General features: G+C 44.9%; 1 protein-coding gene across 1 annotated transcript in view; it reads right to left on the bottom strand.

The window, feature by feature from the left end:
- Nucleotides 1–24,175, bottom strand: part of LOC109888897 (cat eye syndrome critical region protein 2 homolog) — a 62,530-nt gene that overhangs the window by 5,188 nt on the left and 33,167 nt on the right. The window contains exons 2-16 of the mRNA XM_031823002.1: nucleotides 22,522–22,616; nucleotides 20,805–20,988; nucleotides 20,418–20,545; nucleotides 19,940–20,020; nucleotides 19,726–19,781; nucleotides 19,250–19,410; nucleotides 14,817–14,906; nucleotides 14,565–14,721; nucleotides 13,791–13,920; nucleotides 11,014–11,051; nucleotides 10,763–10,854; nucleotides 10,502–10,628; nucleotides 9,635–10,005; nucleotides 9,291–9,434; nucleotides 8,341–9,133 (exon numbers count right to left, since the gene is read on the bottom strand). Coding sequence (XP_031678862.1) covers nucleotides 8,341–9,133; nucleotides 9,291–9,434; nucleotides 9,635–10,005; nucleotides 10,502–10,628; nucleotides 10,763–10,854; nucleotides 11,014–11,051; nucleotides 13,791–13,920; nucleotides 14,565–14,721; nucleotides 14,817–14,906; nucleotides 19,250–19,410; nucleotides 19,726–19,781; nucleotides 19,940–20,020; nucleotides 20,418–20,545; nucleotides 20,805–20,988; nucleotides 22,522–22,616 — 2,647 coding nt within the window. The remainder of the gene's footprint in view (nucleotides 1–8,340; nucleotides 9,134–9,290; nucleotides 9,435–9,634; nucleotides 10,006–10,501; nucleotides 10,629–10,762; nucleotides 10,855–11,013; nucleotides 11,052–13,790; nucleotides 13,921–14,564; nucleotides 14,722–14,816; nucleotides 14,907–19,249; nucleotides 19,411–19,725; nucleotides 19,782–19,939; nucleotides 20,021–20,417; nucleotides 20,546–20,804; nucleotides 20,989–22,521; nucleotides 22,617–24,175) is intronic.

Genomic DNA, 24,175 nt, shown 5'->3' with positions numbered 1-24,175 from the left:
GAATCGATTTGTCGAACAGCATGTCCTATTACATTTCCTGGCACAGACTCAAAATGGTCAAATTAATTGATACACAAAATTAACAAACGATCTATGATTACATTTGTAAGTGAAAAATGTTGGGTTCATCCTTCCATATCAAAACATCTTGCTAGGGTAGTTGCAGTGCTAATTTCATCAACAAAAAAAGTCACGGAAATACATTTTTCAGTGGCAATTGACCAGACTAAATAGACCCAGGAAAAAAAAAAAGAAAAAAAAAAAAGACTAAATTATCTTTGACTAAAATCTGACTAGTATGTGGACTGGACAATAGTTTTTGGAGAGATTGAGAGCTTTTTATGACATGAGTAAAATTGTAAGGCTTTCTCATTGCAATGTTGCACTGCGGTAGTGTTGTCACAATACCAGAATTTTGACTTTGATACCAGGTTTAATATCACGATACTCGATACCAAAATAACAGTTGATAGCGAAACGATACCATGGCAAAAAATACATTTAAAAAACGGTATTAGTTAGACAGAATAACCACTGGGATAGAGAGATATATACATATATATAATACATTGAACAATATCTTGATAACTGTTAGACCAATTAAAATAAACAGAATATCTATTATTAAAACATTTTACCCCCTTTTCGTGATAGTCAATTGCAATCTTGTTTCATCGCTGCAACTCCCGAACGGGCTTGGGAGAGGCGAAGGTCGAGTCATGTAACTTCCAAAACATCACCTGCCAAACCGCACTTCTTAACACCCTCCCGCTTCACCCGGAAGCCAGCCGCACCAATGTGTCGGAGGAAACACTGTCCAACCAACGACCGAGGTCAAACCTGCAGGTGCTCTGCCCGCCACAAGAAGTCACTAGAGCGCAATGAGCCAAGTAAAGCACCTCCTGCCAAACCCGGACGATGCTGGGCCAATTGTGCACCAACCTATGGGACTCCCGATCACAGCCTGTTGTGATCCAGCCCGGGATCGAATCCGGGTCTGTAGTGACGCATCTTAGCACTGCCACTCGGGAGGCCCACAAAATCTCAACTGTTTCATTAGACCTGTGATTCAGCAAAGCGAAATAACTGATTATATAAATAGCTTAGTGCCAAAACTACATAAAAAAAAACACCTTTAAGCTCATTTCTGAAACTTCTATATTGCAATAGCCTACACGCCATAGAAATACTATGGATTTTACACAGCATACTACGATTCCCAGAGTGCATTTCAACTCCCAAGGTGTAACGCTCCACCTAGGGCTGCTGGCTGGCTAGCGGCTACTGCTACTAATCCCAGACAAATGCGAAGTAGTCTAAATATATTGCTGTCATTGCTAAGTTGAGTGCATTTCACGTTACTTTTGGGTTGTAATCATATTATAATGCTCAGTACTCACATGAATGTCACGCTGAATAAATGTTCATGGCATTGTCACTCAGTTATAATTTAGTTGCTAGTAGAATAGCAGTACAATGCAAATGTCATGTCTAAAATAGTTTGTCGTTTTGCCACCCAACATCCCTTGCACTGCTTTAGAACACCTTTTGCATAGTTGTTTCGGTGGGCTTGCCCTCACCATCTGCTCTGTAAGCAAAGTATTCCCAAAGTTCGCTTCTGGAGTCTGTCAGCTGCGTGCGCAAGCAGCCTGGCCAGCTTACTACTGCCCCCTTGAAGATTCAAAACAAATTACTAGACAAACTATCCTCTCAATCCGTATATGACATGAGATATTTGACAGAAGTACTGAAAGTAACAAATTCTAGTAATCAAACTGTTTTTCATGTTCTAGTATTGAAAAAGGGACAAAGTTTCATGCCCAGGTCATTCACGAGTCACCTCTTTGCCTGGCAGGGTTGCCATGTCTGCGGTTTTCCGGCTTTGAAAACGGTTGTGGATGAAAATGTATTTGTCGCGGGTTGCAGGTTTTTAGGCCACTTCTAAATTGCACCGTGGCATTTAAAAATAAAATTAAAAATATAATAATTTCACTTTAACCTGCTGCTGCTGACTGTCAGGCAGGCTATTGCTGAGTGTTGTTATGGGGAGGGAGGGGGAGGGCCGTGTGTGTGTGCGTGTGTTGAGCACAGCAATAGGCAGCTGAGTCACGTGACAGAGGAGAGCAGCACGCCACAGTTTCTAAACCCAGCGGCCCAACATTGTGAGACGTCCGGGGAAGCTTGCGAAACAGGCCAAGCCGGGGTTAGGGGTTTGAGAAGTCAATGAGAAAAGTGAAGAATTCTTCCTTAACAGAAATTGAATAATGTGTCCCTGAACAAAAAAAAAAGGGGGGGGGGGGGGGGGGGTGTCAAAATCAAAAGTAACAGTCAGCTGCATTAAATACTACAGTGCATCTCCTCCTCATGGACTGCACCAGATTTGCCAGTTCTTGCTGCGAGATGTTACCCCACTCTTCCACCAAGGCACCTGCAAGTTCCCGGACATTTCTGGGGGGAATGGCCCTAGCCCTCACCCTCCGATCCAACAGGTCCCAGACGTGCTCAATGGGATTGCGATCTGGGCCCTTCGCTGGCCATGGCAGAACACTGACATTCCTGTTTTGCAGGAAATCACGCACAGAACAAGCATTATGGCTGGTGGCATTGTCATGCTGGAGGGTCATGTCAGGATGAGCCTGCAGGAAGGGTACCTCATGAGGGAGGAGGATATCTTCCCTGTAACGCACAGCGTTGAGATTGCCTGCAATGACAACAAGCGCAGCCTGATGCTGTGACACTACCTCAGACCTTCCACCTCCAAATTGATCCCGCTACAGAGTACAGGCCTCCGTGTAACGCTCTTTCCTTTGACGATAAACGCGAATCCGACCATCCCCCCTGGTGAGACAAAACCGTGACTCATCAGTGAAGAGCACTTTTTGCCAGTCCTGTCTGGTCCAGCGACAGTGGGTTTGTGCCCATAGGCGACGTTGTTGCCGGTGATGTCCGGTGAGGACCTGCCTTACAACAGGCGTACAAGCACTCAGTCCAGCCTCTCTCAGCATATTGCGGACAGTCTGAGCACTGATGGAGAGATTGTGCGTTCCTGGTGTAACTCCGGCAGTTGTTGTTGCCATCCTGTACCTGTACCGCAGGTGTGATGTTAGGATGTACCAATCCTGTGCAGGTGTTGTTACACGTGGTCTGCCACTGCGAGGACGATCACCTGTCCGTTCTGCAGCGTGGTCTTTCACGGAATCCAAACCGGCTGCGCGCGTGCGCAAATTTATTTTGTCCCCCTACACCAAACGTGATCACGACACGCAGGTTAAAATATCAAAACAAACTCTGAACCAATTACATTAATTTGGGGACAGGTCGAAAAGCATTAAACATTTATGGCAATATAGCTAGTTAGCTTGCACTTGCTATCTAATTGGTCTTAGCTAGCTTGCTGTTGCTAGCCAATTTGTCCTGGGATATAAACATGAAGTTATTTTACCTGAAATGCACAAGGTCCTCTACTCCCACAATTAATCCACACATAAAACGGTCAACCGAATCGTTTCTAGTCATCTCTCCTCCTTCCAGGCTTTTTCAGATTTGAACTTGTACCACGACAACCGGCAACACAATTCATATTTCAATCATCCACTTCGGTATAACGAATGAGGAGATGGCACATGGGTACCTGCTTCTATAAACCAATGAGGAGATGGGAGAGGCAGGACTTGCAGCGCAATCTGCATCAGAAATAGGAATGACTTCTATTTTAGCCCTTGGCAACGCAGACGCTCGTTGACACGTGCGAGCAGATTCCTACATTTATTTTGCCACGCACGCAACGCGAGCGGTGTAGTCAGGGTATTAGGCGCCTCACAGTACGGACATTGCAATTTATTGCCCTGGCCACATTTGCAGTCCTCATGCCTCCTTGCAGCATGCCTAAGCACGTTCACGCAGATGAGCAGGGACCCTGGGCATCCTTCTTTTGGTGTTTTTCAGTGTCAGTAGAAAGGCCTCTTTAGTGTCTTACGTTTTCATAACTGTGACCTTAATTGCCTACCGTCTGTAAGCTGTTGGTGTCTTAACGACCGTTCCACAGGTGCATGTTCATTAATTGTTTATGGTTCATTGAACAAGCATGGAAAACAGTGTTTAAACCATTTACAATTAAGATATGTGAAGTTAATTGGATTTTTATGAATTATCTTTGAAAGACAGGGTCCTGAAAAAGGGACGTTTCTTTTTTTTCTGAGTTTATATATACACACACAATCAGATAATAACAGATTGATAATGCTAGCTAGTTAGGTTGCAGTAAACTATCAGACAGAATTTTGATTAGGCCTACAATACAGTTACAATATGTGAAGGGGCAGGGCTCCAGACTGCTACCATTTAGTTGCCTTTTGCAACCCTTTGACTTGGCTGTGCGAGTTACATTTTTAATTGGTTGCGTCAGTGCGAGCTGAACAGTCATTATGTCTACATGACCACCTCACTCCAAAGTTGTAAAACATCCTAATTTCCGTCTGTTAAAACAATAAAGTGCATTATCCTCATAATTCCTGTAATGAGAGTGTCTGCCCAGCCCCTAGGCCTGTTTGGCTGGGGCCTGCTGCTGTGATGAGTGAGCCACTTGGTGCTCTTAGGGAAGAAAAGGCTTCCGATTGTATAACACTTCAAAATCCAATTGTGGGAAATACATAGCTTTGGAAGCAACTACTGTTGTTCTCAGCTTTCTGTGGGTCGGATTTGTATTTGTCATCTCTTAATATTGAGCTCAATATCAACTATTTTACAATCAAGATATCTGATATGGCTTTAAGATATGAACCGCAAACTGCGCAATAGCAATTGTGCGTGCATAGGGTAGAAGGCTACAACTTCAAAGTTCTTTTAGGACATTAAATGTACTGTTAGATTAATACAGCACTACTAGTAGTGGGTATTATATTTAGCGTTAGCGATCTAGCTGTGTTTTGAGTTCTCACTTCCTCATGTGGTGAATTAGCCCCAAAATAAATGTTCCTATGATAAAGTGCATGTAAAGATGTAGCCATATCTCTATTGAACAATAAAATTATGAACTTTCTGGAGCCCTACTTTAACAGTAAAATATAACAATACCTTACCGTCAACCCACAATTCATGACAATCATTGGGTTAGTTTGCAGATAAAAATACCTTGAATCATGCATTTTCTATTGTTTGATGCCGTGGAAAAATATGGTGCCACCAAATCATGGGCTGGTGCCAAAAAAACGGAAAAAGTTAGTGCCACCAGGGGAAAATGTTAATCTGGAGCCCTGTCAAGGGGTGTGATTTTTTAACCTGGTGCAGAGTAATGTGTTCTTCTGCTAATTTAGCTGTTGGGAATAGAATCATAAAATAGAATGTCATGTGGAAAAATATGTTAGTTAGACAAGGCTATGTATACAAGTCAGTGACTTATGTTTACTACAGGTTAATGAGGCATTACAAATGTGATGTGACTAAAATTAAAGGCCATTTATAGTTGACTAAAATGTCCTACTGTTTTCATTATTTTCACAACTAGACAATCATTATTCAAATCACACAAATGTGACACTTAAACTTGCAATATGTAACTTTTTGGGCAACCTGACCAAATTCAAATAGAAATGTGGGTTATAGATTGGTTATTCACATTGAAAGCAAGTCAAAGAAGCGGTAGATCTGTTCTATGTGCACTATTTTTATGCTTCCTGTTAACTTCCGGTTTTGCTTCCTTTACTTTCAGTTTTGTACACTACCTTCAAACTAGAGGACGACCGATTATGATTTTTCAAAGCCGATACCGATTATTGGAGAACCAAAAAAGCAGATACCGATTAATCGGCCGATAAAAAAAAAAAAAAAAAAAAGGACAATTACAACAATACTGAATTAACACTTATTTTAACTTAATATAAAACATCAAGAAAATAAATTTAGCCTCAAATAAATAATGAAACATGTTCAATTTGGTTTAAATAATGCAAAAACAAATTGTTGGTGAAGAAAGTAATATGTACCATGTAAAAATGGGTGCCATGTAAAAAAGCTAAAGCTAGTTTAAATTCCTTGCTCAGAACATGAGAACATATGAAAGTTGGTGGTTCCTTTTAACATGCGACTTCAATTTTCCAAGGTAAGAGATTTTAGGTTGTAGTTAATATAGTATTTATAGGACTATTTCTCTCTATACCATTTGCATTTCATATACCTTTGACTATTGGATGTTCTTATAGGCACTATAGTATTGCCAGTGTAACAGTATAGCTTCCGTCCCCCTCCTCGCCCCTACCTGGGCCCGAACCAGGAACACATAGACAACAGCCACAGTCGACGCATCGTTACCCATCGCTCCACAAAAGCCACGGCCCTTGCAGCGCAAGGGGAATAACTACTCCAAATCTAAAAGCGAGTGACGTTTGAAACAGTATTAGCACACACCCAGCTAACTAGCTAGCCATTTCACATTGGTTACACCAGCCATTAGGCTGATAGGCTTGAAGTCATAAACAGCGCTGTGCTTGCGAAGAGCTGCTGGCAAAACGCACAAAAGTGCTGTTTGAATTAATGATTACGGGCCTGCTGCTGCTCAGTCAGACTGCTCTATCAAAATCAGACTTAATTAATTATAACACACAGAAATACGAGCCTTTGGTCATTAATATGATCAAATCCAGAAACTATCATTTCGAAAACAAAACGTTTATTATTTCAGTGAAATACGGAACCATTCGGTATTTTATCTAACGGGTGGCATCCCCAAGTCTAAATATTCTTGTTACATTGCACAACCTTAATGTATGTCATAATTACATAAAATTCTGGCAAATTAGTTCGCAATGAGCCAGGCAGCCCAAACTGTTGCATATACCCTGACTCTGCGTGGAATGAACGCAAGATAAATGACACAATTTCACCTGGTTATTATTGCCTGCTAAACTGGATCAGTTGTTATAACTAGTGATGAGTGATTGTTTTTTATAAAAAAGGTACGTTTAATGCTAGCTAGCAATTTACCTTAGCTTCTACTATATTCGCATAACAGGCAGACTACTCGTGGAGTGCAATGGTTAGAGCATTGGACTAGTTAACTGTGCGGTTGCAAGATTAAAACCCCTGAGCTGACAAGGTGAAAATCTGTCGTTCTGCCCCTGAACAAGGCAGTTGACCCACAGTTCCTAGGTAGTCATTGAAAATAAGAATGTGTTCTTAACTGACTTGCCTAGTTAAATAAAAAAAAGGTATAATTTTTTTAAATAAAACAAATTATCAGAAATCGGCACCCAAAAATACCGATTGTTATGAAAACTTGAAAATCGGCCCCAATTAAATCGGCCATTCCGATTAATCGGTCGACCTCTACTTCAAACAGCTGAAAATACAATATTGTTGGTAATGGAAAATACATTTCACAGCGGTTGAGATGGTACATTTATTATTTCCCTCCCCTCCCGGAGGACCTAAGCCCTGGGACCATGCCTCAGGACTACCTGGCCTGATGACTCCTTGCTGTCCCCAGTCCACCTGGTCGTGCTGCTGCTACAGTTTCAACTGTTCTGCCTGCGGATATGGAATCCTGACCTGCTGTCTCTAACTTTGAATGCTCGGCTATGAAAAGCCAACTGACATTTACTCCCGAGGTGCTGACCTGTTGCACCCTCTAAAACCACTGATGATGATGATGATTATACCCTGCTGGTCATCTACGAACGTTTGAACATCTTGGCCATGTAAGATTATAATCTCAACCCGGCACAACCAGAAGAGGACTGGCCACCCCTCAGAGCCTGGTTCCTATCTATGTTTGTTGCTAGGTTCTTGCCTTTCTAGGGAGTTTTTCCTAGCCACCGTGCTTCTACATCTGTATTGCTTGCTGTTCGGGGTTTTAAGGCTGGAACCTAGCACTAATAGCATTTTGTGACATCTGCTGATGTAAAAAGGGCTTCATGAATACATTTGATTGATTCTTTACACTATCCTTGCTTGTTTTATCACAAACTGAAATTAGGCGAGCTATTCAAATATTTGCAACTAGCAAATGGAGGAGCGATTTCTGCATAGTGCATCTTTAATACTATTTTAGTCTAAATGACTAGACTAAAAAATTTTTTTTTAAAAGACTGATAAAATGAACACTGCTGCAGTGTGACGACATGTCATCTCACAAAGCAAGTCACGAGACACTCCATTAAACTGGTCAATATTTAATTTGTCACTTACTGTGAAAAACAATTATCGCATTGTTGAGGGGAGTTGAGGGGTTTGCTTATGAAATATAGACTAAATGACAGAAAAGTCCTGAATTAAAATGTTTTAAAAAAGGTCAATTTTCATAAAGTTTGCGAGGTAGAGCTCTAAAGCAGAGAAGGTCATTCCTACCTTTCGGCTTCAAATCTGCGTGATGGGCAGCCTGGCTGTCCGGGCCATTGTCTCTGGCAGGACGCAGCAGCTGAATTTCAGGGGGAGGGTGGTACTGCGAGGGGTGAGTTGGGGCGCTGCCAACACCCTGTAGGGGCTGCTGCTGGAAGTTGCCCATGTCCTGGTGAGAGGAGCCAGCAGAGAGTCCGGTGGAGGAGGCAGACAGCTGCTGCAGGGCAATCATCTCTGGGCTCTCCAGCATGGAGGCCAGACACTGCCTGGAGTCCTGATGAGGCATGGGGGTCCGCAGGGCCATGGGTCCATTGGGATGAGAGGGGTACCCTCCAGGGCCCCCAGGCTGCTCTGGCCAGGGTTTGGGGCCCATGGGACGAGGACCCCCAGGGTTATAAGAGAGCTGCTGGTGGTTAGCCATATTTTGCACTTTTTTCCCAGGTCCACTGGGCCTCTCCTGGCCTTGGTGGTTCATCCCTGACCACATGTTAGGAGGCATGCCCATGCCTGGATGGAAGGCTGGGTAGTTGTGTCGTGGTGGGACGTCAGGCCCGGGGTAGCAGTTCCCTCCGGGGTGTAGGGGGTGGCCGTTGGTGCGCTGGCGGGACAAGTACATGCTGCTGTCGGGCATGGGGGTGCAGAGGCCCCCAGACTGGAGGGCCACGGGACGGGGGCCCAGTGAGGGACCATGGGTGGGACCCATGTAGGGGTGCTGCTGCCGGTGGTGCTGTGGCTGAAGAGGCCGGCCATCAGGCCCCATTTGGTATCCATGGCCAACGTGGTGTCCATCACGCATGTGTGTCTGGAACACAACATCTATTAGTATGTGCATAGCAGCAAATATAAAGTCAACTGACAGATCAGAAACACACAAAACATTGTGCGAGTACAGCAGATACTGGATAGCTCCGAATTAAATGTGTGAAACCTCCTTCGATTGTTTTCTGAGCTGATCTCACCTGCATGCTGTAATGTTGAGGCATGTGATGAGCATTGGGATCCCCAGGCCGGGGCATGTGTCCCTGTCCAGGGTAGGCGTAGCCGGGGTCCATCCTCTGGCCGTACATGTGTGGGCCGTGGGGATTAGGGGGGTGCTGGAGCTGCTGCAGAATGGATGACAGTTCAACATCTCATGTCTAAAATGTAATGCATTCATTTGTAATCATCTAGAACTACCTTTTAGCTCCTCTGTAAAAAGGGGGAAAAACTTGCTTTCTCTTCATTCACTACCAACTCCTACTAAAGCAGTAAAATATACTTTCTCCTATGTGAAATATTGTTTTTGACATGCATGGCCAGCTACCTGCTGTGCTGGGTAGTAAAGGTTCCCAGGATGGGGTTGTCCATGAGGTATGCCATGGGGGTGTGGGGGTCCGTTGGCCCAGTGGGGGGGAGGGGGTGGCTGTGCTGGCTTATTCCCCTCCTCCTCCATTGGGGTGCTGCCCTTGCCCCCTGGATGTGTCCGTTTGCGTGAGGCCTGCTCGGTGGCTCGGATCAAGCTTTCTGGCCCTGCCTGTTTGTTGCCTTTGCTTCGCCTTTTCTCCTTGCGGTCTCTCTCACGGTCCTCGCCGCTCACGTGGAACTCCTCGTCCGTGTCGCCGTCCTCCGACGGGAAGTGCTTCAGTAGCGCCCGGCTGAAACAACGCTCCAGGGATTCAGCCATGATGCTGTACTCTGCAGAAAAACACAAGCACCATGAGTATTATCTGCATGCCACGCACACAGACACACACTCGTCTGTTGTGGGGCCAGGCGATGTTGACCCCAGCGTTGGCCGGCAGGTTGACCTGTTCAGAGGGCCTTGGTGTGGTTGACCCCTAGCCCCCATGCCTCTCCCTTGGGAGTGCATTCAGACGGATGGATGGCTCCAGACAGGGCGCTTAACTAGGGGCTAGAATGTCTCTCTGGCAAGCAGGCAGGATGCTGCAGGGCCTGATGCACAGCTCAATCACTCCCCATTCATCACTGTCACACAGAGCCACATTAGAGCTCTCCCCCAACGCAGCCATTCTCCCCTCCTCTCCACCACGTGCACTTAGATCAATTTGACTATCTCATATTCATAAATCAAGTCCAAAGTCAACCCAAAAACCAGGCATTTTTGGGACATTCGAAATTTGACAAAAAATTACGAGATTATAGATCAAAATTAAGAGGTGTGTGTATTTACCGCTGTCTTCCCCATTGTACTCTATGCAGTTTTCAAATATGAGCTTCATGTCAGACACAAACTCTTCCTTGGCAATATACTCCCCTTCATTCAGCTTAGTCTCGATGGTGGATAGGTCCATCGGAGTCTGAGGAAAAATCAGGGCAAACATAAATGACTACTTGTGTTATTGACGACCTCAAATTACAACTACAAAAACTCATAACTGAGGCATCTAACTGTCATTTGACAGTTTGGAACCTTCCTTTTCACTGAGCTCACCTGAATGACCGCATTATAGTTGGGGGCATAGGATTCATCCACAGGCTCCAAGAAGGGCCAGGCATCTTTGTGGGCTCTCAGGGCCTCCAACACTGTGGGGAGAGCAAAAAGAGAGGAGGACCAAGGCAGTTGGAGTCAGAACAGAGGAAATCTCCTGGCTCGCTGTCCAGAAAAATGTGCAGGTCAATATGCTTTACACGTGCAGACATTATACAGTGATGATTGCATAGATGACAGGGCATATACATTACCTTTGTACAACGCCGTATAATCATCATCAATTTCATAGCTGCAATAAAAGATTGAGAAAATGTTCAAAACAAATTCACTCATTTATTCTAATAACTGGGTCACTGTACGGGTAACCAATTGCCATCTTAAATAGATATGCCCCTAACACAGATACTCCTGCTTTCATGTTGAAAATGATAACCCTGTTCAATGAGAATTGCTTCGCACTTTGGAGTGCTGGCTGGCTGATTTTAATTGTACCCTCAACTCAACTCTGGACAAAAATCATCAAGTCCCGACAACAAACACTAGATCGACAAAAAACTCTTACGAAAGAGATGGAACTGACATATCTGGAGAGAGACTAATAGCTATTTTATGGATTATACATACTAATCCAATGTCCATAACTACTCTCGTATAGATTACATTTTTATGCCAAAGATTTTCATAAATTCTGCCACTTGTCCAATCGGACCCATAGCGCTTTCAGATCACGCCGTTGTCCGCCTCCGCTTTGACCGCGGTAAAAACATCCCGAGGTCAAAAGAGCTGGAAATTCAACACCTCCATGTTATCAAACAAAGCATTCCATACATTTGGTCACTACATGGCTAGACAACTACACACAAGACAACAAAGACTATCCTGTTCCTCTGGCCAAAATGTGAGACTCTGCCAAAGCCGCACTAAGAGGTCATCTAACTCCATATGCTTCCTCTAAGAAATCAACGGAAACACAGGTTAGACGTTGAGAGGGAGCTTTAACGCTGCGAAAAAGTACATAAACAATCTCCAGACAGCACCTCTTGGAGTCAACTTAAAGCAGCCAGAGCCAAACTAAACTTGATCAAAAAAGTGATCTTTACTAAACAAACACCATGAGTATAGCAATAAGTATAGCAGATTGATTGCATACCAACTGAAAAAAAGAGGTCAGAGCGTACAATCACAGCCATCCGAACAGCAGATGACGAAGTCCCATATGATCCAAATAAGACAAATGTAACTTTTACCGCAAATGATATACTTCTGAGAGAAAACATGCAGAACTCTATTCCTTCCTAGAGGGAATCTCAATACCAAAACGATCAACTCCCCCTTCATTCCAGAGGTCGTCCTACAGGAAATTATCTCCATGCCACCTAACAAGTCCCTAGGCCCAGATGGATTTCCCCAGAGACTTCTACAAAGCTTTTTGGCCCCAGCTTAGCCCTATTTCCATGCCAATGCTGGATGATTTTTGCAAAAACGGCACTCTCCCAGACTATGTACACAGCCCTCATTACAGTTCTGCTATAAAAGACAAGTAGCCTCTATCCTGATCGTCCTTCCGGACCAGAAGCTTGTTGGATTGACTACAAAATAATTACCAAATTGCTGGCCAAAAGACTAAACACTCTTCTTCCCAAAATAATAAAAGATGACTATCATCTTCTGATAACATTCACCGTCTTTTTGATATTATTGATCAAGTAAACACACAGAAGACGCCAGCAGGACAGGGATCACTGGATGCTGAGAAGGCGTTCGACAGGATGGAGTGGAACTTTCTGTTCTCAGTCTTAGAAAAGTTCAATATGGGCCCAAACTTCATTAAATGGATTAGGTCCCTATATACTCATCCAAATGCCATGGTGTCTAGTAACGGTCGGGTGGTCTTTACCTTCAATTGTACTACTGGTCTGCCCTAATCCTCAACATCCTAACATGGATCACAGACGGACAAGACTCAACATGGATTCAGAGAGAGGCCCAATCCTGTGGTTCATTGCCCCTAAGCTCAATTATATTCATTAATAACTTTCGTGAAGTGGGCAAACATACCCAAAACCCTTGTGATTTATGCCACCCTAATAGCATGGAATGACTAAGAAATGCCTTGGCATTTCCTCCCAGATATGCTCCCACTCACCTATAGTGTACAACCCAGACTTGCCAAAAGCCCTGAGCGAATCCAACTTTCATCTTTGGCATCCTCTATGGATCAGGACCTTATCCAGCCTGTTTCATCAGAACCAAACTACTCTGAAATCCTTTTAAGAGCTATGCAGTGAATTCAATGTGCCAAGATCCATTTTTATTGTTGAGATCTTCAAATTAGACACATCATTTTATTACACCCCAGCAAGACGACTCCTTAGAATGAATACAGACATTTCTCCTGATTGTAAAATATGTACCATGATGTATTCGAGCTGAAGAGAGATTACCAGATTTTGGCAATCTATACATACTGCTGCACATAAAACAGATGCACAGTTTGATATGACCCTGTCTCCAACTTCTTAATGCCCAGCAGGACTGTGTTCTTGATCCAGACAGAGAACATTTGTTTATGACTATCATATAGTTTGCTAAAAAAATTGTTTTTAAATCCTACGGTGGGCTAATTCTTCTCACATTTAAAACGTGAATTGACCAGATTAACTTTCTTCCTCTTGAAAAGCTCACTTATGACATCCGCAAGAGACAGCCCAAGTTTGATAGACTCTGGTCTCCAATACTGAACTATATTTCAAATTGGACAGAGTGAATGGGGCGATTAAGGAAATGTGTGTGTGTGTGTGTATTTACACATATTGTGTAAGGTGCTGTAAAACAAATGATTTGTTCATTGTCTCAGCTAAAGCTGAAATAGCTAACATGTATTTTATTATGTTACTTATGTCTGCCACATCTGTGAATGTGGAATGCGTTTTGTTTGTTGATTGGAAAAACAAGTACATTTAACAAAAATTCACTGTCCATAAATTATCAGTACTCTAGTGTCGAGTAGTAGTGTGTGGCTCTTTACAACTCTTTTGTCCTGCGGGAGCGTCGAATGGGTGAGTGGGGCTCCAGGTGCAGCAGTTCGGGGGGCAGTTCCTTCCCCTGGGATATCAACCAGGCCTTCTCCTCACGCAGTTTCCGCCGCCGCGCTCGCTCTGAGGGAAACAGCAGAACACAGGAACCACAATTAATTACACACAACAGCAGCAGAATAAGGGATTGTACTTTACTACAGTGTCAAGGCCACCTGTTGGCCATCCGGCCGCCTGCTGGTGCATAGAGTCAATAAAAACCAGGCCGAACAACATGAGAGACTGAAGGAGTTCAGAGAAGAAGAGTGATTCATTGACCATCCTTTAGCAGGCTTAGCTGATAAAAAAAAAAGGCGAGAACAGAAAGGAACACTATCTCTCAACATGAAAGGATGCGGGCTGCCGCCCGCCTGCTGTGCAGATTAGAAAATGTTGGAGGGTGGATTCCAACTGCTCTGATCCACCACAGACCAGGCAGCCCAGCCCGGTCCCACTGTTCATCTATAATACATTAATGAGGGTCCTTCACCAGTTAATTAACCCTTGACAGGTGACATCAGAAGGACTCCTGTGATTCAAAGGGCTATATATTCCCACTCACTCTCAGCCCAATACGTGTAATATATTGCAATATAGAATTCACAACCAGGGCAATAGATCATTCAACGGTACAGGCAATACAAATGCAGAGGTGTGTGCGGGGTTGGCCGTCTTTCAGAATCCACCCGGAGCCCCACCCTGCCCCATAACCCAGCTCCACTACTCACCTTCCACAGCTTGGAGTCTCTCCAGCTCCTCTCTCTGGCGCTCCTCCTGCAGCAGCATCTCCTCTTCTCGTCTCTGCTCCATCAGCAGGGCCTGCCTGTCCATGTCCTCATCCTTCTGTTTCTGCTGCTCCCTATTGGCTATGGCCTGCAGCGTGTCCTGGACACAAACAGGAATCCATCAGTCCACTGGGTCTCACAGGAGACGGGACATACACTAAGAACGATAAATTACACACGCGCAGCTGGTCTCACCTCCTCCTCTTGGCTCATGCGTTTCTCAGAGAGACGGTAAGAGCTGCGTACTGGGGTGGGGTCCAGCAGCCTCTGCTTCTGCTCATTCACCTGCAGAGGCAAAAGAATCAAGATTAAAAACACAAATAAGTGGTTTCATTATTCACACAAAAATCACACTTAGTCGCTTTGATCAAGCATCCACGGAAGCTAATAGCCAAGCAGGCCCCGGGGAATCCTCTGTTGTCTTCCAGCAGAGCTGTGAGGAGAGAAGGGGTGATCCAGGCTCTGCTCCTCCTCCCCCGACTACCCCCCCCCCCCCCTGTAAATCCCACCCACCCTGCTACCCTTCTCCTAGTGGGTCACTGACTAACCAAACAAATCAAACCCCTCCATGCTCCCTGTGGCAATCACACGTAACAATTTCCACTAAAAGCTGGGGGAGCGGGCGGTAACGTGTGTGTGCAAACTGACCACAGCATTGCCACAGTCCATAATGTAGCAATTAGTAAGAAAGTTACATACTTAATATGAGCAGCAGAATTGGTTGCAGAATACAAACCACAACATGGAAGAAAAAAAACAGCAGGAAGCTGCAGTCAGAGCAGAACCCTTTGGGCCAGGCAGTATCCATGTCAGAGAACGCAGTCCAAAAGGTATGGTTGTTTCCAAGAGCATGGGGGTAACGGAGTCTGGTACTTTGGATGTTATGGGAAACAAGATGGATGCCTGCCTCCTGGGCTGCACCACCTCCTGTGCCTTTTGTTTCTGTGGTGTTATTTGTTATGTTTTATATTCTTTGAGGAAAAATGTAGTTACTACGACTGTGATGTGGTTCTGTCACCTAGTTACCTTAAGATGAATGCACTAACTAAGTAACGCTGGAGAAAGAAAAGTGTCTGCTAAATGACTCAAATGTAAATGCTTCCCGTCAGGACGGGCCCTGCGAACCCCAACAAGAGGCCCTTTCCCCCTCTGCCAGCAGCATGGGGACGTGTTAGATAGCTACCTTGCTCTTCCTCCACTGGGCCAGTGGTAGCCACCACCAAAGGGGCTGTCAAAGTGCTGAATGTGCTACAGCTCCCATCCCCCAGTCTTGTCTCTCTGCACCGGCGTGTCCCGGGGCTCCTCTGCCCTGCCTCTGTTCTGTGCATTACCCACAGCACTTAATCGCACACAGGAGATGGACTGCCTCTGGTGTCGCCACTTAAGTCGACAATCCTGCAGCACAGCAGGTCGTCAATCAAGTGGCTCCATCCCGCCTCAAGGTGAGTGCCTGCCTCCCGTCAGCGCCCTGCGAAATGGCTGTGACAGCCAGGGCTGTGGACGGGAGCTGGAGGTCTCCATGGCTGTGTGCGCATTCATACAATAATGCTGCGAAAGCACACACACACACACACACACACACACACACACACATCCCAGATGCCTGCTCTGTACTGCCAGAGCCTGCATCCAGTGGGAATGTTCAGCAGCTTGAGAACTGTGAATATGTCCAGATAGATAACAGCCAGGCAGGCATGCTGGCCGTGAAGGACAGATCACCATCGGATGACCATTAGAGAATGACCCCATGCCGACAGAATGGCCAAAACTTTTGACCGTCACAGTCCACAAGGACAGGCAGGCTGTGTTGGGTATCTATCGGACCCGATCACAGGGATGGCTTACGCGAGAGGTCCCGTTGATCACTACAGAATTACGTAAATCTGAATTCAGTTTGTGTTAATGCATAATACGGCTTGTGTCGACGTGCCTGGACATGCACTTAATAAGCTAGCTAGCTGTTGGCAAAGATTACAATAACTAACCCTTTCATCTGTGGTGTTAGCTCGGTAGCTAAACATGGTGCTAAGATATCAGATAAGAGCTAATGGCCAACGTAGCTAGCTAAAGTTAACTGGTTATCATTTTTCGGCAACAAGTCATCTGCTGATCTGACCAGCCACAATCATAACTGTAAATTGACAATTGATAGTTGGAGTAGATGATTGCCATAACAGGGCAAGTGTTCAAAAATGCCTAATTAAAATGTTGGCAATAGGTTTAGCTCCCTAAGAGTCTATCTTCATGTTATGGACCAAGATAGATGTAGATCAGCGTGCGTGTGTTTCTTCACTTTTCAAACTATGGGCAGATTGGAGTCATTCACACAAAACGTGAATCGTTTCATATTTTTTCTCTACCCTTGCTCTGCATGTTAGATATTATGCACATTTATGGCTTTGTAGAACATGTAATTGCCATTGAGCTAGTTCTCATAGTAGCAAGTAAATGATATGAGCGATGGAGAGATATGAGAGATGTGAAAAAGAGCGGCGTTAAAACCTCCGTCTATCCAATAATAGCAGTAGGATCAAGTTACAACCTGCCCATTTCTTGACAGATAGCTGAACGAGCCAATTGAGTTGTTCAGAGATGCGTCCTATCACGAAAAGTGACTAAAAATACTAGTTTCATTAGCATCCGTGATCACAAATCATTATGATGGACCCATTGGCATGGAATAGATGCTTTGTTATATTCTCAAACTAACAGCAGTGCCTATATAATGACATTCCACACAGGCATGACATGCTGGAGTGAAGTCTTTGCGAATGTTGTTGATCAGTAGGATAATAAGTCCCACATGAAAGGCAAACAGATTGTCATGTGTAGCACCATAGACCCCACTGATCAGCAACTCAATGCACACACTCCTATTGAATATGTATTCACCTATATTGCGAGTAGGCCGATGCATCTTAAACTTACCCAGCTAATTAAGAGATTTACCATTCAAATAACAACATTATGGTAATAATTGTATGTAGTTTGGTAAAAACAAAGTCAAATGTATTGTTTTATTTAAAAATGCATGCATTAATGACTTTTTGTCAAATGTTTTTATTTAACCTTGTGTGTAGGGGGCAGTATTTTCGTTTTTGGCAAAAAAAAAAAAAAAAACGGACCCATTTGAAACGGCCTATTTCTCAGCTCCGGAAACTAGAATATGCATATAATTGTCAGATTAGGATAGAAAACACTAAAGTTTCCAAAACTGTAAAAATATTGTCTGTGAGTATAGCAGAACTGATATTGCAGGATGAAAATCCAATCAGGAAGTGCCTCTTATTTTGAAACCTCGCTGTTCCTATGCATGCCTATCCTCCATTTAAAGGGATATCAACCAGATTCCCTTTTCTATGGCTTCCCTAAGGTGTCAGTCTTTAGACATAGTTTCAGGCTTTTATTTTGAAAAATTTGCGTGAAAGATCACATTGCGTAAGTGGATAGGTGGGGGCTCTCAGAGTGAGTTTTGCGCTACAGAGTAAAGCAGCCATTGCTTCTCCTGGTGTTATTGAAAGACCTACACACCCGGTTGATAGATTATCGAAAATATATTTTAAAAACAACCTGAGGATCAATTATAAAAAACATTTGACATGTTTGTGGACATTATGGATATTATTTGGAATATACGTCTGCGTCGTCGTGACCGCTCTTTCCTGTGGATTTCTGAACATAACGCGACAAACCAACGGAGGTATTTTGGATACAAAAATCATCTTTATGGAACAAAAGGAACATTTATTGTGTAACTGGGAGTCTCGTGAGTGAAAACATCCGAAGATCAAAGGTAAACGATGAATTTGATTGCTTTTCTGATTTGTGACCTAGCTACTTAATGCTTAGTGTACATAATGTTTTGTTATGCTATCGATAAACTTACAAACGCTTGGATTGCTTTCGCTGTCAAGCATAATTTCTAAATCTGAGACGACAGGTGGACTAACAAAAGGCTAAGCTGTGTTTTGAAATATTGCACTTGTGATTTCATGAATATGAATATTTTTTTGTAATATTATTTGACTGTGGGGCTATGCTATTCAGCGGTTGCTGACGAAAATGATCCCGCTAATGGGATGGGTAGCGTCAAGAAGTTAATGATATCGACGTAAAATATTGACCTAAAATATCATCCATCGGCTTCCTTGGTATCAGCACAAACAAACAAAAAATCTATATTGGTCCTGCTCTACTGTCTGGCTATGTATACTCAAAAGATAAATGAGTATGCAATGTATTAAAAAGGGCAGAGTTTGAACAGTTAAAACAGTGTCAACAATCTCCGAGGTGACTCATTCCGCAGAAGGAAAACCATGCGACAAATGAGCACTCCCAGCCTCGACCGTCACTCCAGCAGAAACTGCACACAGGGCCACAGATGAGAGAGAGACTGGACAGTCCAGCTTTGGGCCCAGGGCTCAGAAGCTAGTGTTCTGACAAGCAGAGACCAGTCTGCCTCCACACACCTGCAGCCGCGCCATACAGCCTCCATTTCCCAATTCCTCCTAGAGGCAGCCATTTGAGACACTATGCCCTTACAGAGCACATCAGCTGACTGAGTCAGTGTCTGAATGAAGATTGATGGGTTGAGAAGGGGAGGGAGGAGACTAAGAGAGCTGACTGACCTTGTGCTCGATCATGCTGCTGATCTCAGGGAGGAAGTTCTGGCTGATGATGCGGTAGAGGTGGCGGTCCTGGGGGGACGTTTTGTCTCTGATGCTCTCGGCCAGACTGGCCCACTGCTCCTCCGTGTCACACATCAAGGACCAGGCACCGCGCTCCCGGTCTGGACGGACGGACAGACAACATCATGGCCAATATACTCCGGACTCTGACATTGCTCATTCTGATATTGCTCATTCTGAGGGGGAGGGGATGTGTATGGTCATTGTATTACTAGATATGACTGCACTGTTGAAGCTAGAAAAATAAGTATTTCGCTGCACCTGTGATAACATATAGAAATCTAAGTACAAAACCAATAAACTTCCATTTTTTTTATTTTTTTATTTTTTTTAACAAGTCTCAATCGTCAGCATCAATATCAGAAGTTGGAGTCGATCTAGATAGATGTTTCTGATAGCTCTGCCTTTTTTCTCACCTGTGCCTGAGTGTAGACCTTCCAGTCCATTCTCCTTCACTTCGCTCTCCACCTCACTGAAAAAACAACAGGCCAGCCCATTCAGTATTTACCATCCACTCCAAAGCATTGTATGAACAAGGTCTGGGGAATAAAGGTGGTGAACGTCTCTGGAGACGTTTGAGAGTGGAGAGAACACGAGACCACTAAGGACAGAGTTTGCTGCTGGTCTCACCTTAGCTGGATCTCCTCCACTTTCTTCTTTGGTGGTCTTCCCCTTTTCCTCTTCTCTGTTGGTTTTATCTCAGGGGCTTCACTATAGGGACAACAGAGTGAAAAACAAATAACCGACCACACTTTAAATTTCACAGGCCTTTTACCAGGGTAGCTATTACTGGAGTGACCCATATGATTAACCTCTAACAGGCTAGTAGGTACATAGTAATTACTATGTTGGTGCTCAATTTGTCCTTTGTTAGAAAACAGAATTAGCAGTAGGAAGTGCTACTGTTTACATATTACATACCTCATAGCGCATATATACACCGTAACACATAATATAATGCAGACAACCATACACTGAGTATCAGAGAATCGATACAAAAATGACTGGTTATATACCAGCATAGCGTTCACGTTCTATGACCTCTGAATTACAGGCAAGCAAAACCATCAACGTCCACAGCCGATGCCCGATGGTGCAACCCACTTACTCGAGCTGCTCCGCTTTCCTCTTGACCGGCTCCTCTTTGTACATGCGGGTACCATAGAAGTACCAGTAGAGCGCACCGCTCCCATCTTGCCCCAGCGGCTCCACGCGCAGGCTGTCCGCATCCAGGCCCTGGGATCAAACATTGCATGGATTAATGATGCATATTACAGTTCCACTTAATTCACTATGTCAGGTTAGACATCATTTTTTAAATTTTTTAAAGTCAGTCACCATCAACCGCATCCCAATAAAACAAATCACCAAAACTACAGGTACCAAAACATGTTTCCCCAGTTGACCGTTTACCCATGCTAACTCTGAAACAGTCATAATAAAGGGAGTTTAAAACAGGTGCAGGCTTGCGGTACAAGGTGTGTGTGTGTAGCACCTTGAGCAGGTCGAAGACGTCTGCGGCGTCCAGGCGGTAGTCACACAGCCTGTGCAGCAGCTCCACCTGTGTGCGCGGGGTCAGCTCCTCAAAGGGCCCCTGGCGCAGGGGGTTGGGCTTCCCCTCCTCCAGCTCCCAGCGGTAGTTGATGATGTCGTCCAGATAACTGCTGAACGCCTGGGGACTAAGAGGGGCGGGACAGTGATTAGTCCCATATGCTAGTATGACAATACAGTAGTGAGGAGGGGTGGGTAATAGAAAATCAGAGAGATCTACTGCAGTATTTGGTTGGTGTGGACTAGTCAAGGGTTCCCATACAAAATGTGAGAATTTAGGCCTAGGTTAATTGTTTAACCCATTCATGTCACATACGCATTCATCTCTTCAACTAGAAGTCATTCATTCTCAAACGCCTACTGTGTCAAAAGGTCAAAAGGAACATGTGCTTCATATTGATACCAATCAACACAACAAAAGAAAAGCTGATTGGGAGATAGGGTGATTGCTGTTATTTTTGTCAAGCTACTACATAGCCCTTTAAAGAGTCCTTGGGATCCGACAATATGGCGCACCGCTATTCATTCACTTGCAAATGCTTGTCCTTACAGTGTGCTTTGTAAAGCAAGTGCATATAACCTCTCAATTTCAACAGGATGTCTATTGTGAAAGAGACAGTCAAGAAATAATTCAAGCTGCCATACCGTAGTGGTTCTGAAGAGAAAAGGAGGGGGAAAAGACAGCAATTTCTTTGCACTTGAGTGGGTTTGTTTCATTGTTCTTTTGGATGCTGGTAAATAAATGTTGGTTCCGGGTCAGATCTGTCTGATTAATCTGGAACCCTTCAGTTCCTGCTCAGACGAACAGAAACAAGGGCTCAGGGCAGGGGTGAGTGCCGATGCAACAACAGAAAAGAAAGGAGGAGAAAAACTGGAGAAAAAAAAGTGGCTTATCTTGAAAGAGCAGTTTGCACTTTCACACAGCTGCAGGCCCCCCACTATCCCATCTCTCCCTTTCTCCTCCTCTGCCAACACCCCCACCCCCCTCCCCAGCTCCGCCGGAGCGTTTAACGCGTGCGGATGAAAAGGGCAGCTCTTTGAAAGGCCAGAGCCGAGCCTCCACCCCCGGGATGCCAGCGGCTGTCCTGTCCAATAAGGCAGGTTGTCCTGTTACTGCATGCCTGGGTGTGGAAACTATCAGCCTTAACCTCCCACATCCCTCCCAAGTCACAGGCTGATAGGTGCCTAACCCAGTGGTGCTGATGGATCAAGAGCAGGAGAGGTGGTAGCGGTGGTGGGTGGGGGCCCCTTCAGGGCTGGAACATTTATTTCACTTTCCTTTGCTCTTCCCACTCCCTCTCGCTCACATTTAGTCATTTCCCCCCAGGGAAAAATCCACCTAACCCCAGTTTCCTTTGTGAGAAGCCTCACTCAGTTGCAAAGGCTGATTTCAACACAAGCTGTGCACACTGATGTGCTCACTACTAAACAGGGTTTGTGACTCAAACTTCCCGTGTTTCAGGCCCATACGGCCCCTGGATGTTGTCACCAAGACTGGTCTGTTAGAAGGAAGGTAATGAGATGTGCTGCTGTGTGCTGGCGAGCTAAGAAGTTAGGCCTAGTTCTGAGGCCCTCTCTAGAAAGAAAAAGTATGAATATTGAACTCCCGTATAAATAAAGATTGAATAAAGGATGTGGGAAACCCGGGGGGCACTACTTACGTGATGTCTGTGCGCTGGTAGCATCCTTGCAGCAGTGAGACGAGGAGGTCAGCCAGAAAGTCTGTGTCCTGCTTCTGTAGCGCCTCTTCCAGCTCCTACCACACAGAGAGAGAGACACAGCCAAGAGGTCAACCTTTGAGTTATATGGAGATCCACTTTTTAAAAGGCACACACAAATCTCAGTTTTAAAGTCGGCATATAACATTTAATGGTTGGTGTTAGTCACAGGTCGGTGAGGTTAAAAAAAAAGCATTACGATTCCAGAGTGATACGGATGCCCTGGAGTAAAACCATAGGTGGTGATGGGAATTTAGGGCTTCCAAGACACAGTTTGACATTTTCAAAGAAACAGGAGCTCTCGTAGCAAAACTTGTTTGAAGTGTGGATATTGGAACTAGTAACTTATATTGTGAGAGCCATAGGGGACCAGAATATCAGGCAGTATTCTAACGCGTCTAACACTCTTGATCATGACAAACAACCATACAGAGCGTGTGTACGAGGTAGGCTGTGCGTAGGGGACCTGTTTGAGTTGCTGCGGGAGGGGGATTAGTTGACATGTTCTCAGAGGAGTCCTTTCTGCCAGCGGTTGGAGCCGAGGTTCAAGTTCAACCCTGACCCTTCTCCTGCCTGGCATTGTGTGGCCGCCGTTTAGGGCTTATGAAGCGGCAGTAACCGGGAGAGCAAACTCTAAAGGCCCTCAAAGAGCCAAGGAGAGACAGCAGCAGGAGACTAATGCCACCGCACAGACCCGCACCCTCCCCTCCGCCGCTGACCAACCAGGCCACAGCACCACACACCATTACCCAGCATGCTTCTCTCTCTCCCCGGGATACCCAAAGGCCCTCGGCTACAGAGCAGAGGCGGGGGAGAGACAAGGGAGGCTGAGAGGGCAAAAAATGCTAATGAAAAGTGCTCCATCAACCAACTGTCCATTTCACTTAACCCCCCTTCCCCGTTTCCCAAGATGCAAAGCGACCCTTCAGCATTGGCCCTTCCTCTTTAAAAAGGAATCTGCCTGCAGCTGTTTGTCCCTCGGTCTCTAGCTAAAGAACTCACTTCCAAATTCTCTGCATAAAACACAATCACCCCTCCACCTCCCCAAAGAAAAAGCATGTTGACAGTCCAGAATAAACTCAAGGGCAAGGAGGCCCATTTCATTGTGCAGCCTGCAGATTGCTGCCCCTCTCTAGAGAAACGGTGAGTGCCGGGTCACTGGGGGTCAGTCTCCACACCTCCCGGCTGTAGAGAGGCACAGAAGACAGGAGTCAACAGTCAGCAGGATGAAAAATGGAGGGAGGGAGGGGTTGAAAAACAGGATAAGATGCATCTGCTTTGGGGTAAAAACTACAGCTACTCAGGACTGGTTGGTGCTGCAACAGAAGCATGCAAGAGGGGCTGCCTGGGCTGATTATCTCCAAGTCCTATTATTCAAAACAGAGTTCATTAAGCTTCTTGAGCACATTTTAAAATGGCAAAAAAGCTATTGATCAATCTGCTTACAGTGGCAAATTAGAAAGATCCTTTAGAATCTAGAGAATAATTCAATATGAAGAGCCTGGGAGGGGGAAGCTCACAACCCTGGGAGTGCCTGGAACTAGCGGGACAGAATCTACAATAACATGGTTAGCTCCTGGGAGTAGGGCTGTGGGGG

Source organism: Oncorhynchus kisutch, linkage group LG4, assembly GCF_002021735.2.
Source record: "Oncorhynchus kisutch isolate 150728-3 linkage group LG4, Okis_V2, whole genome shotgun sequence".
Lineage (NCBI taxonomy): Eukaryota > Metazoa > Chordata > Actinopteri > Salmoniformes > Salmonidae > Oncorhynchus > Oncorhynchus kisutch.
Note: the sequence above shows the minus strand (reverse complement) of the source record. Positions and strands in the feature narration are given on the sequence as shown.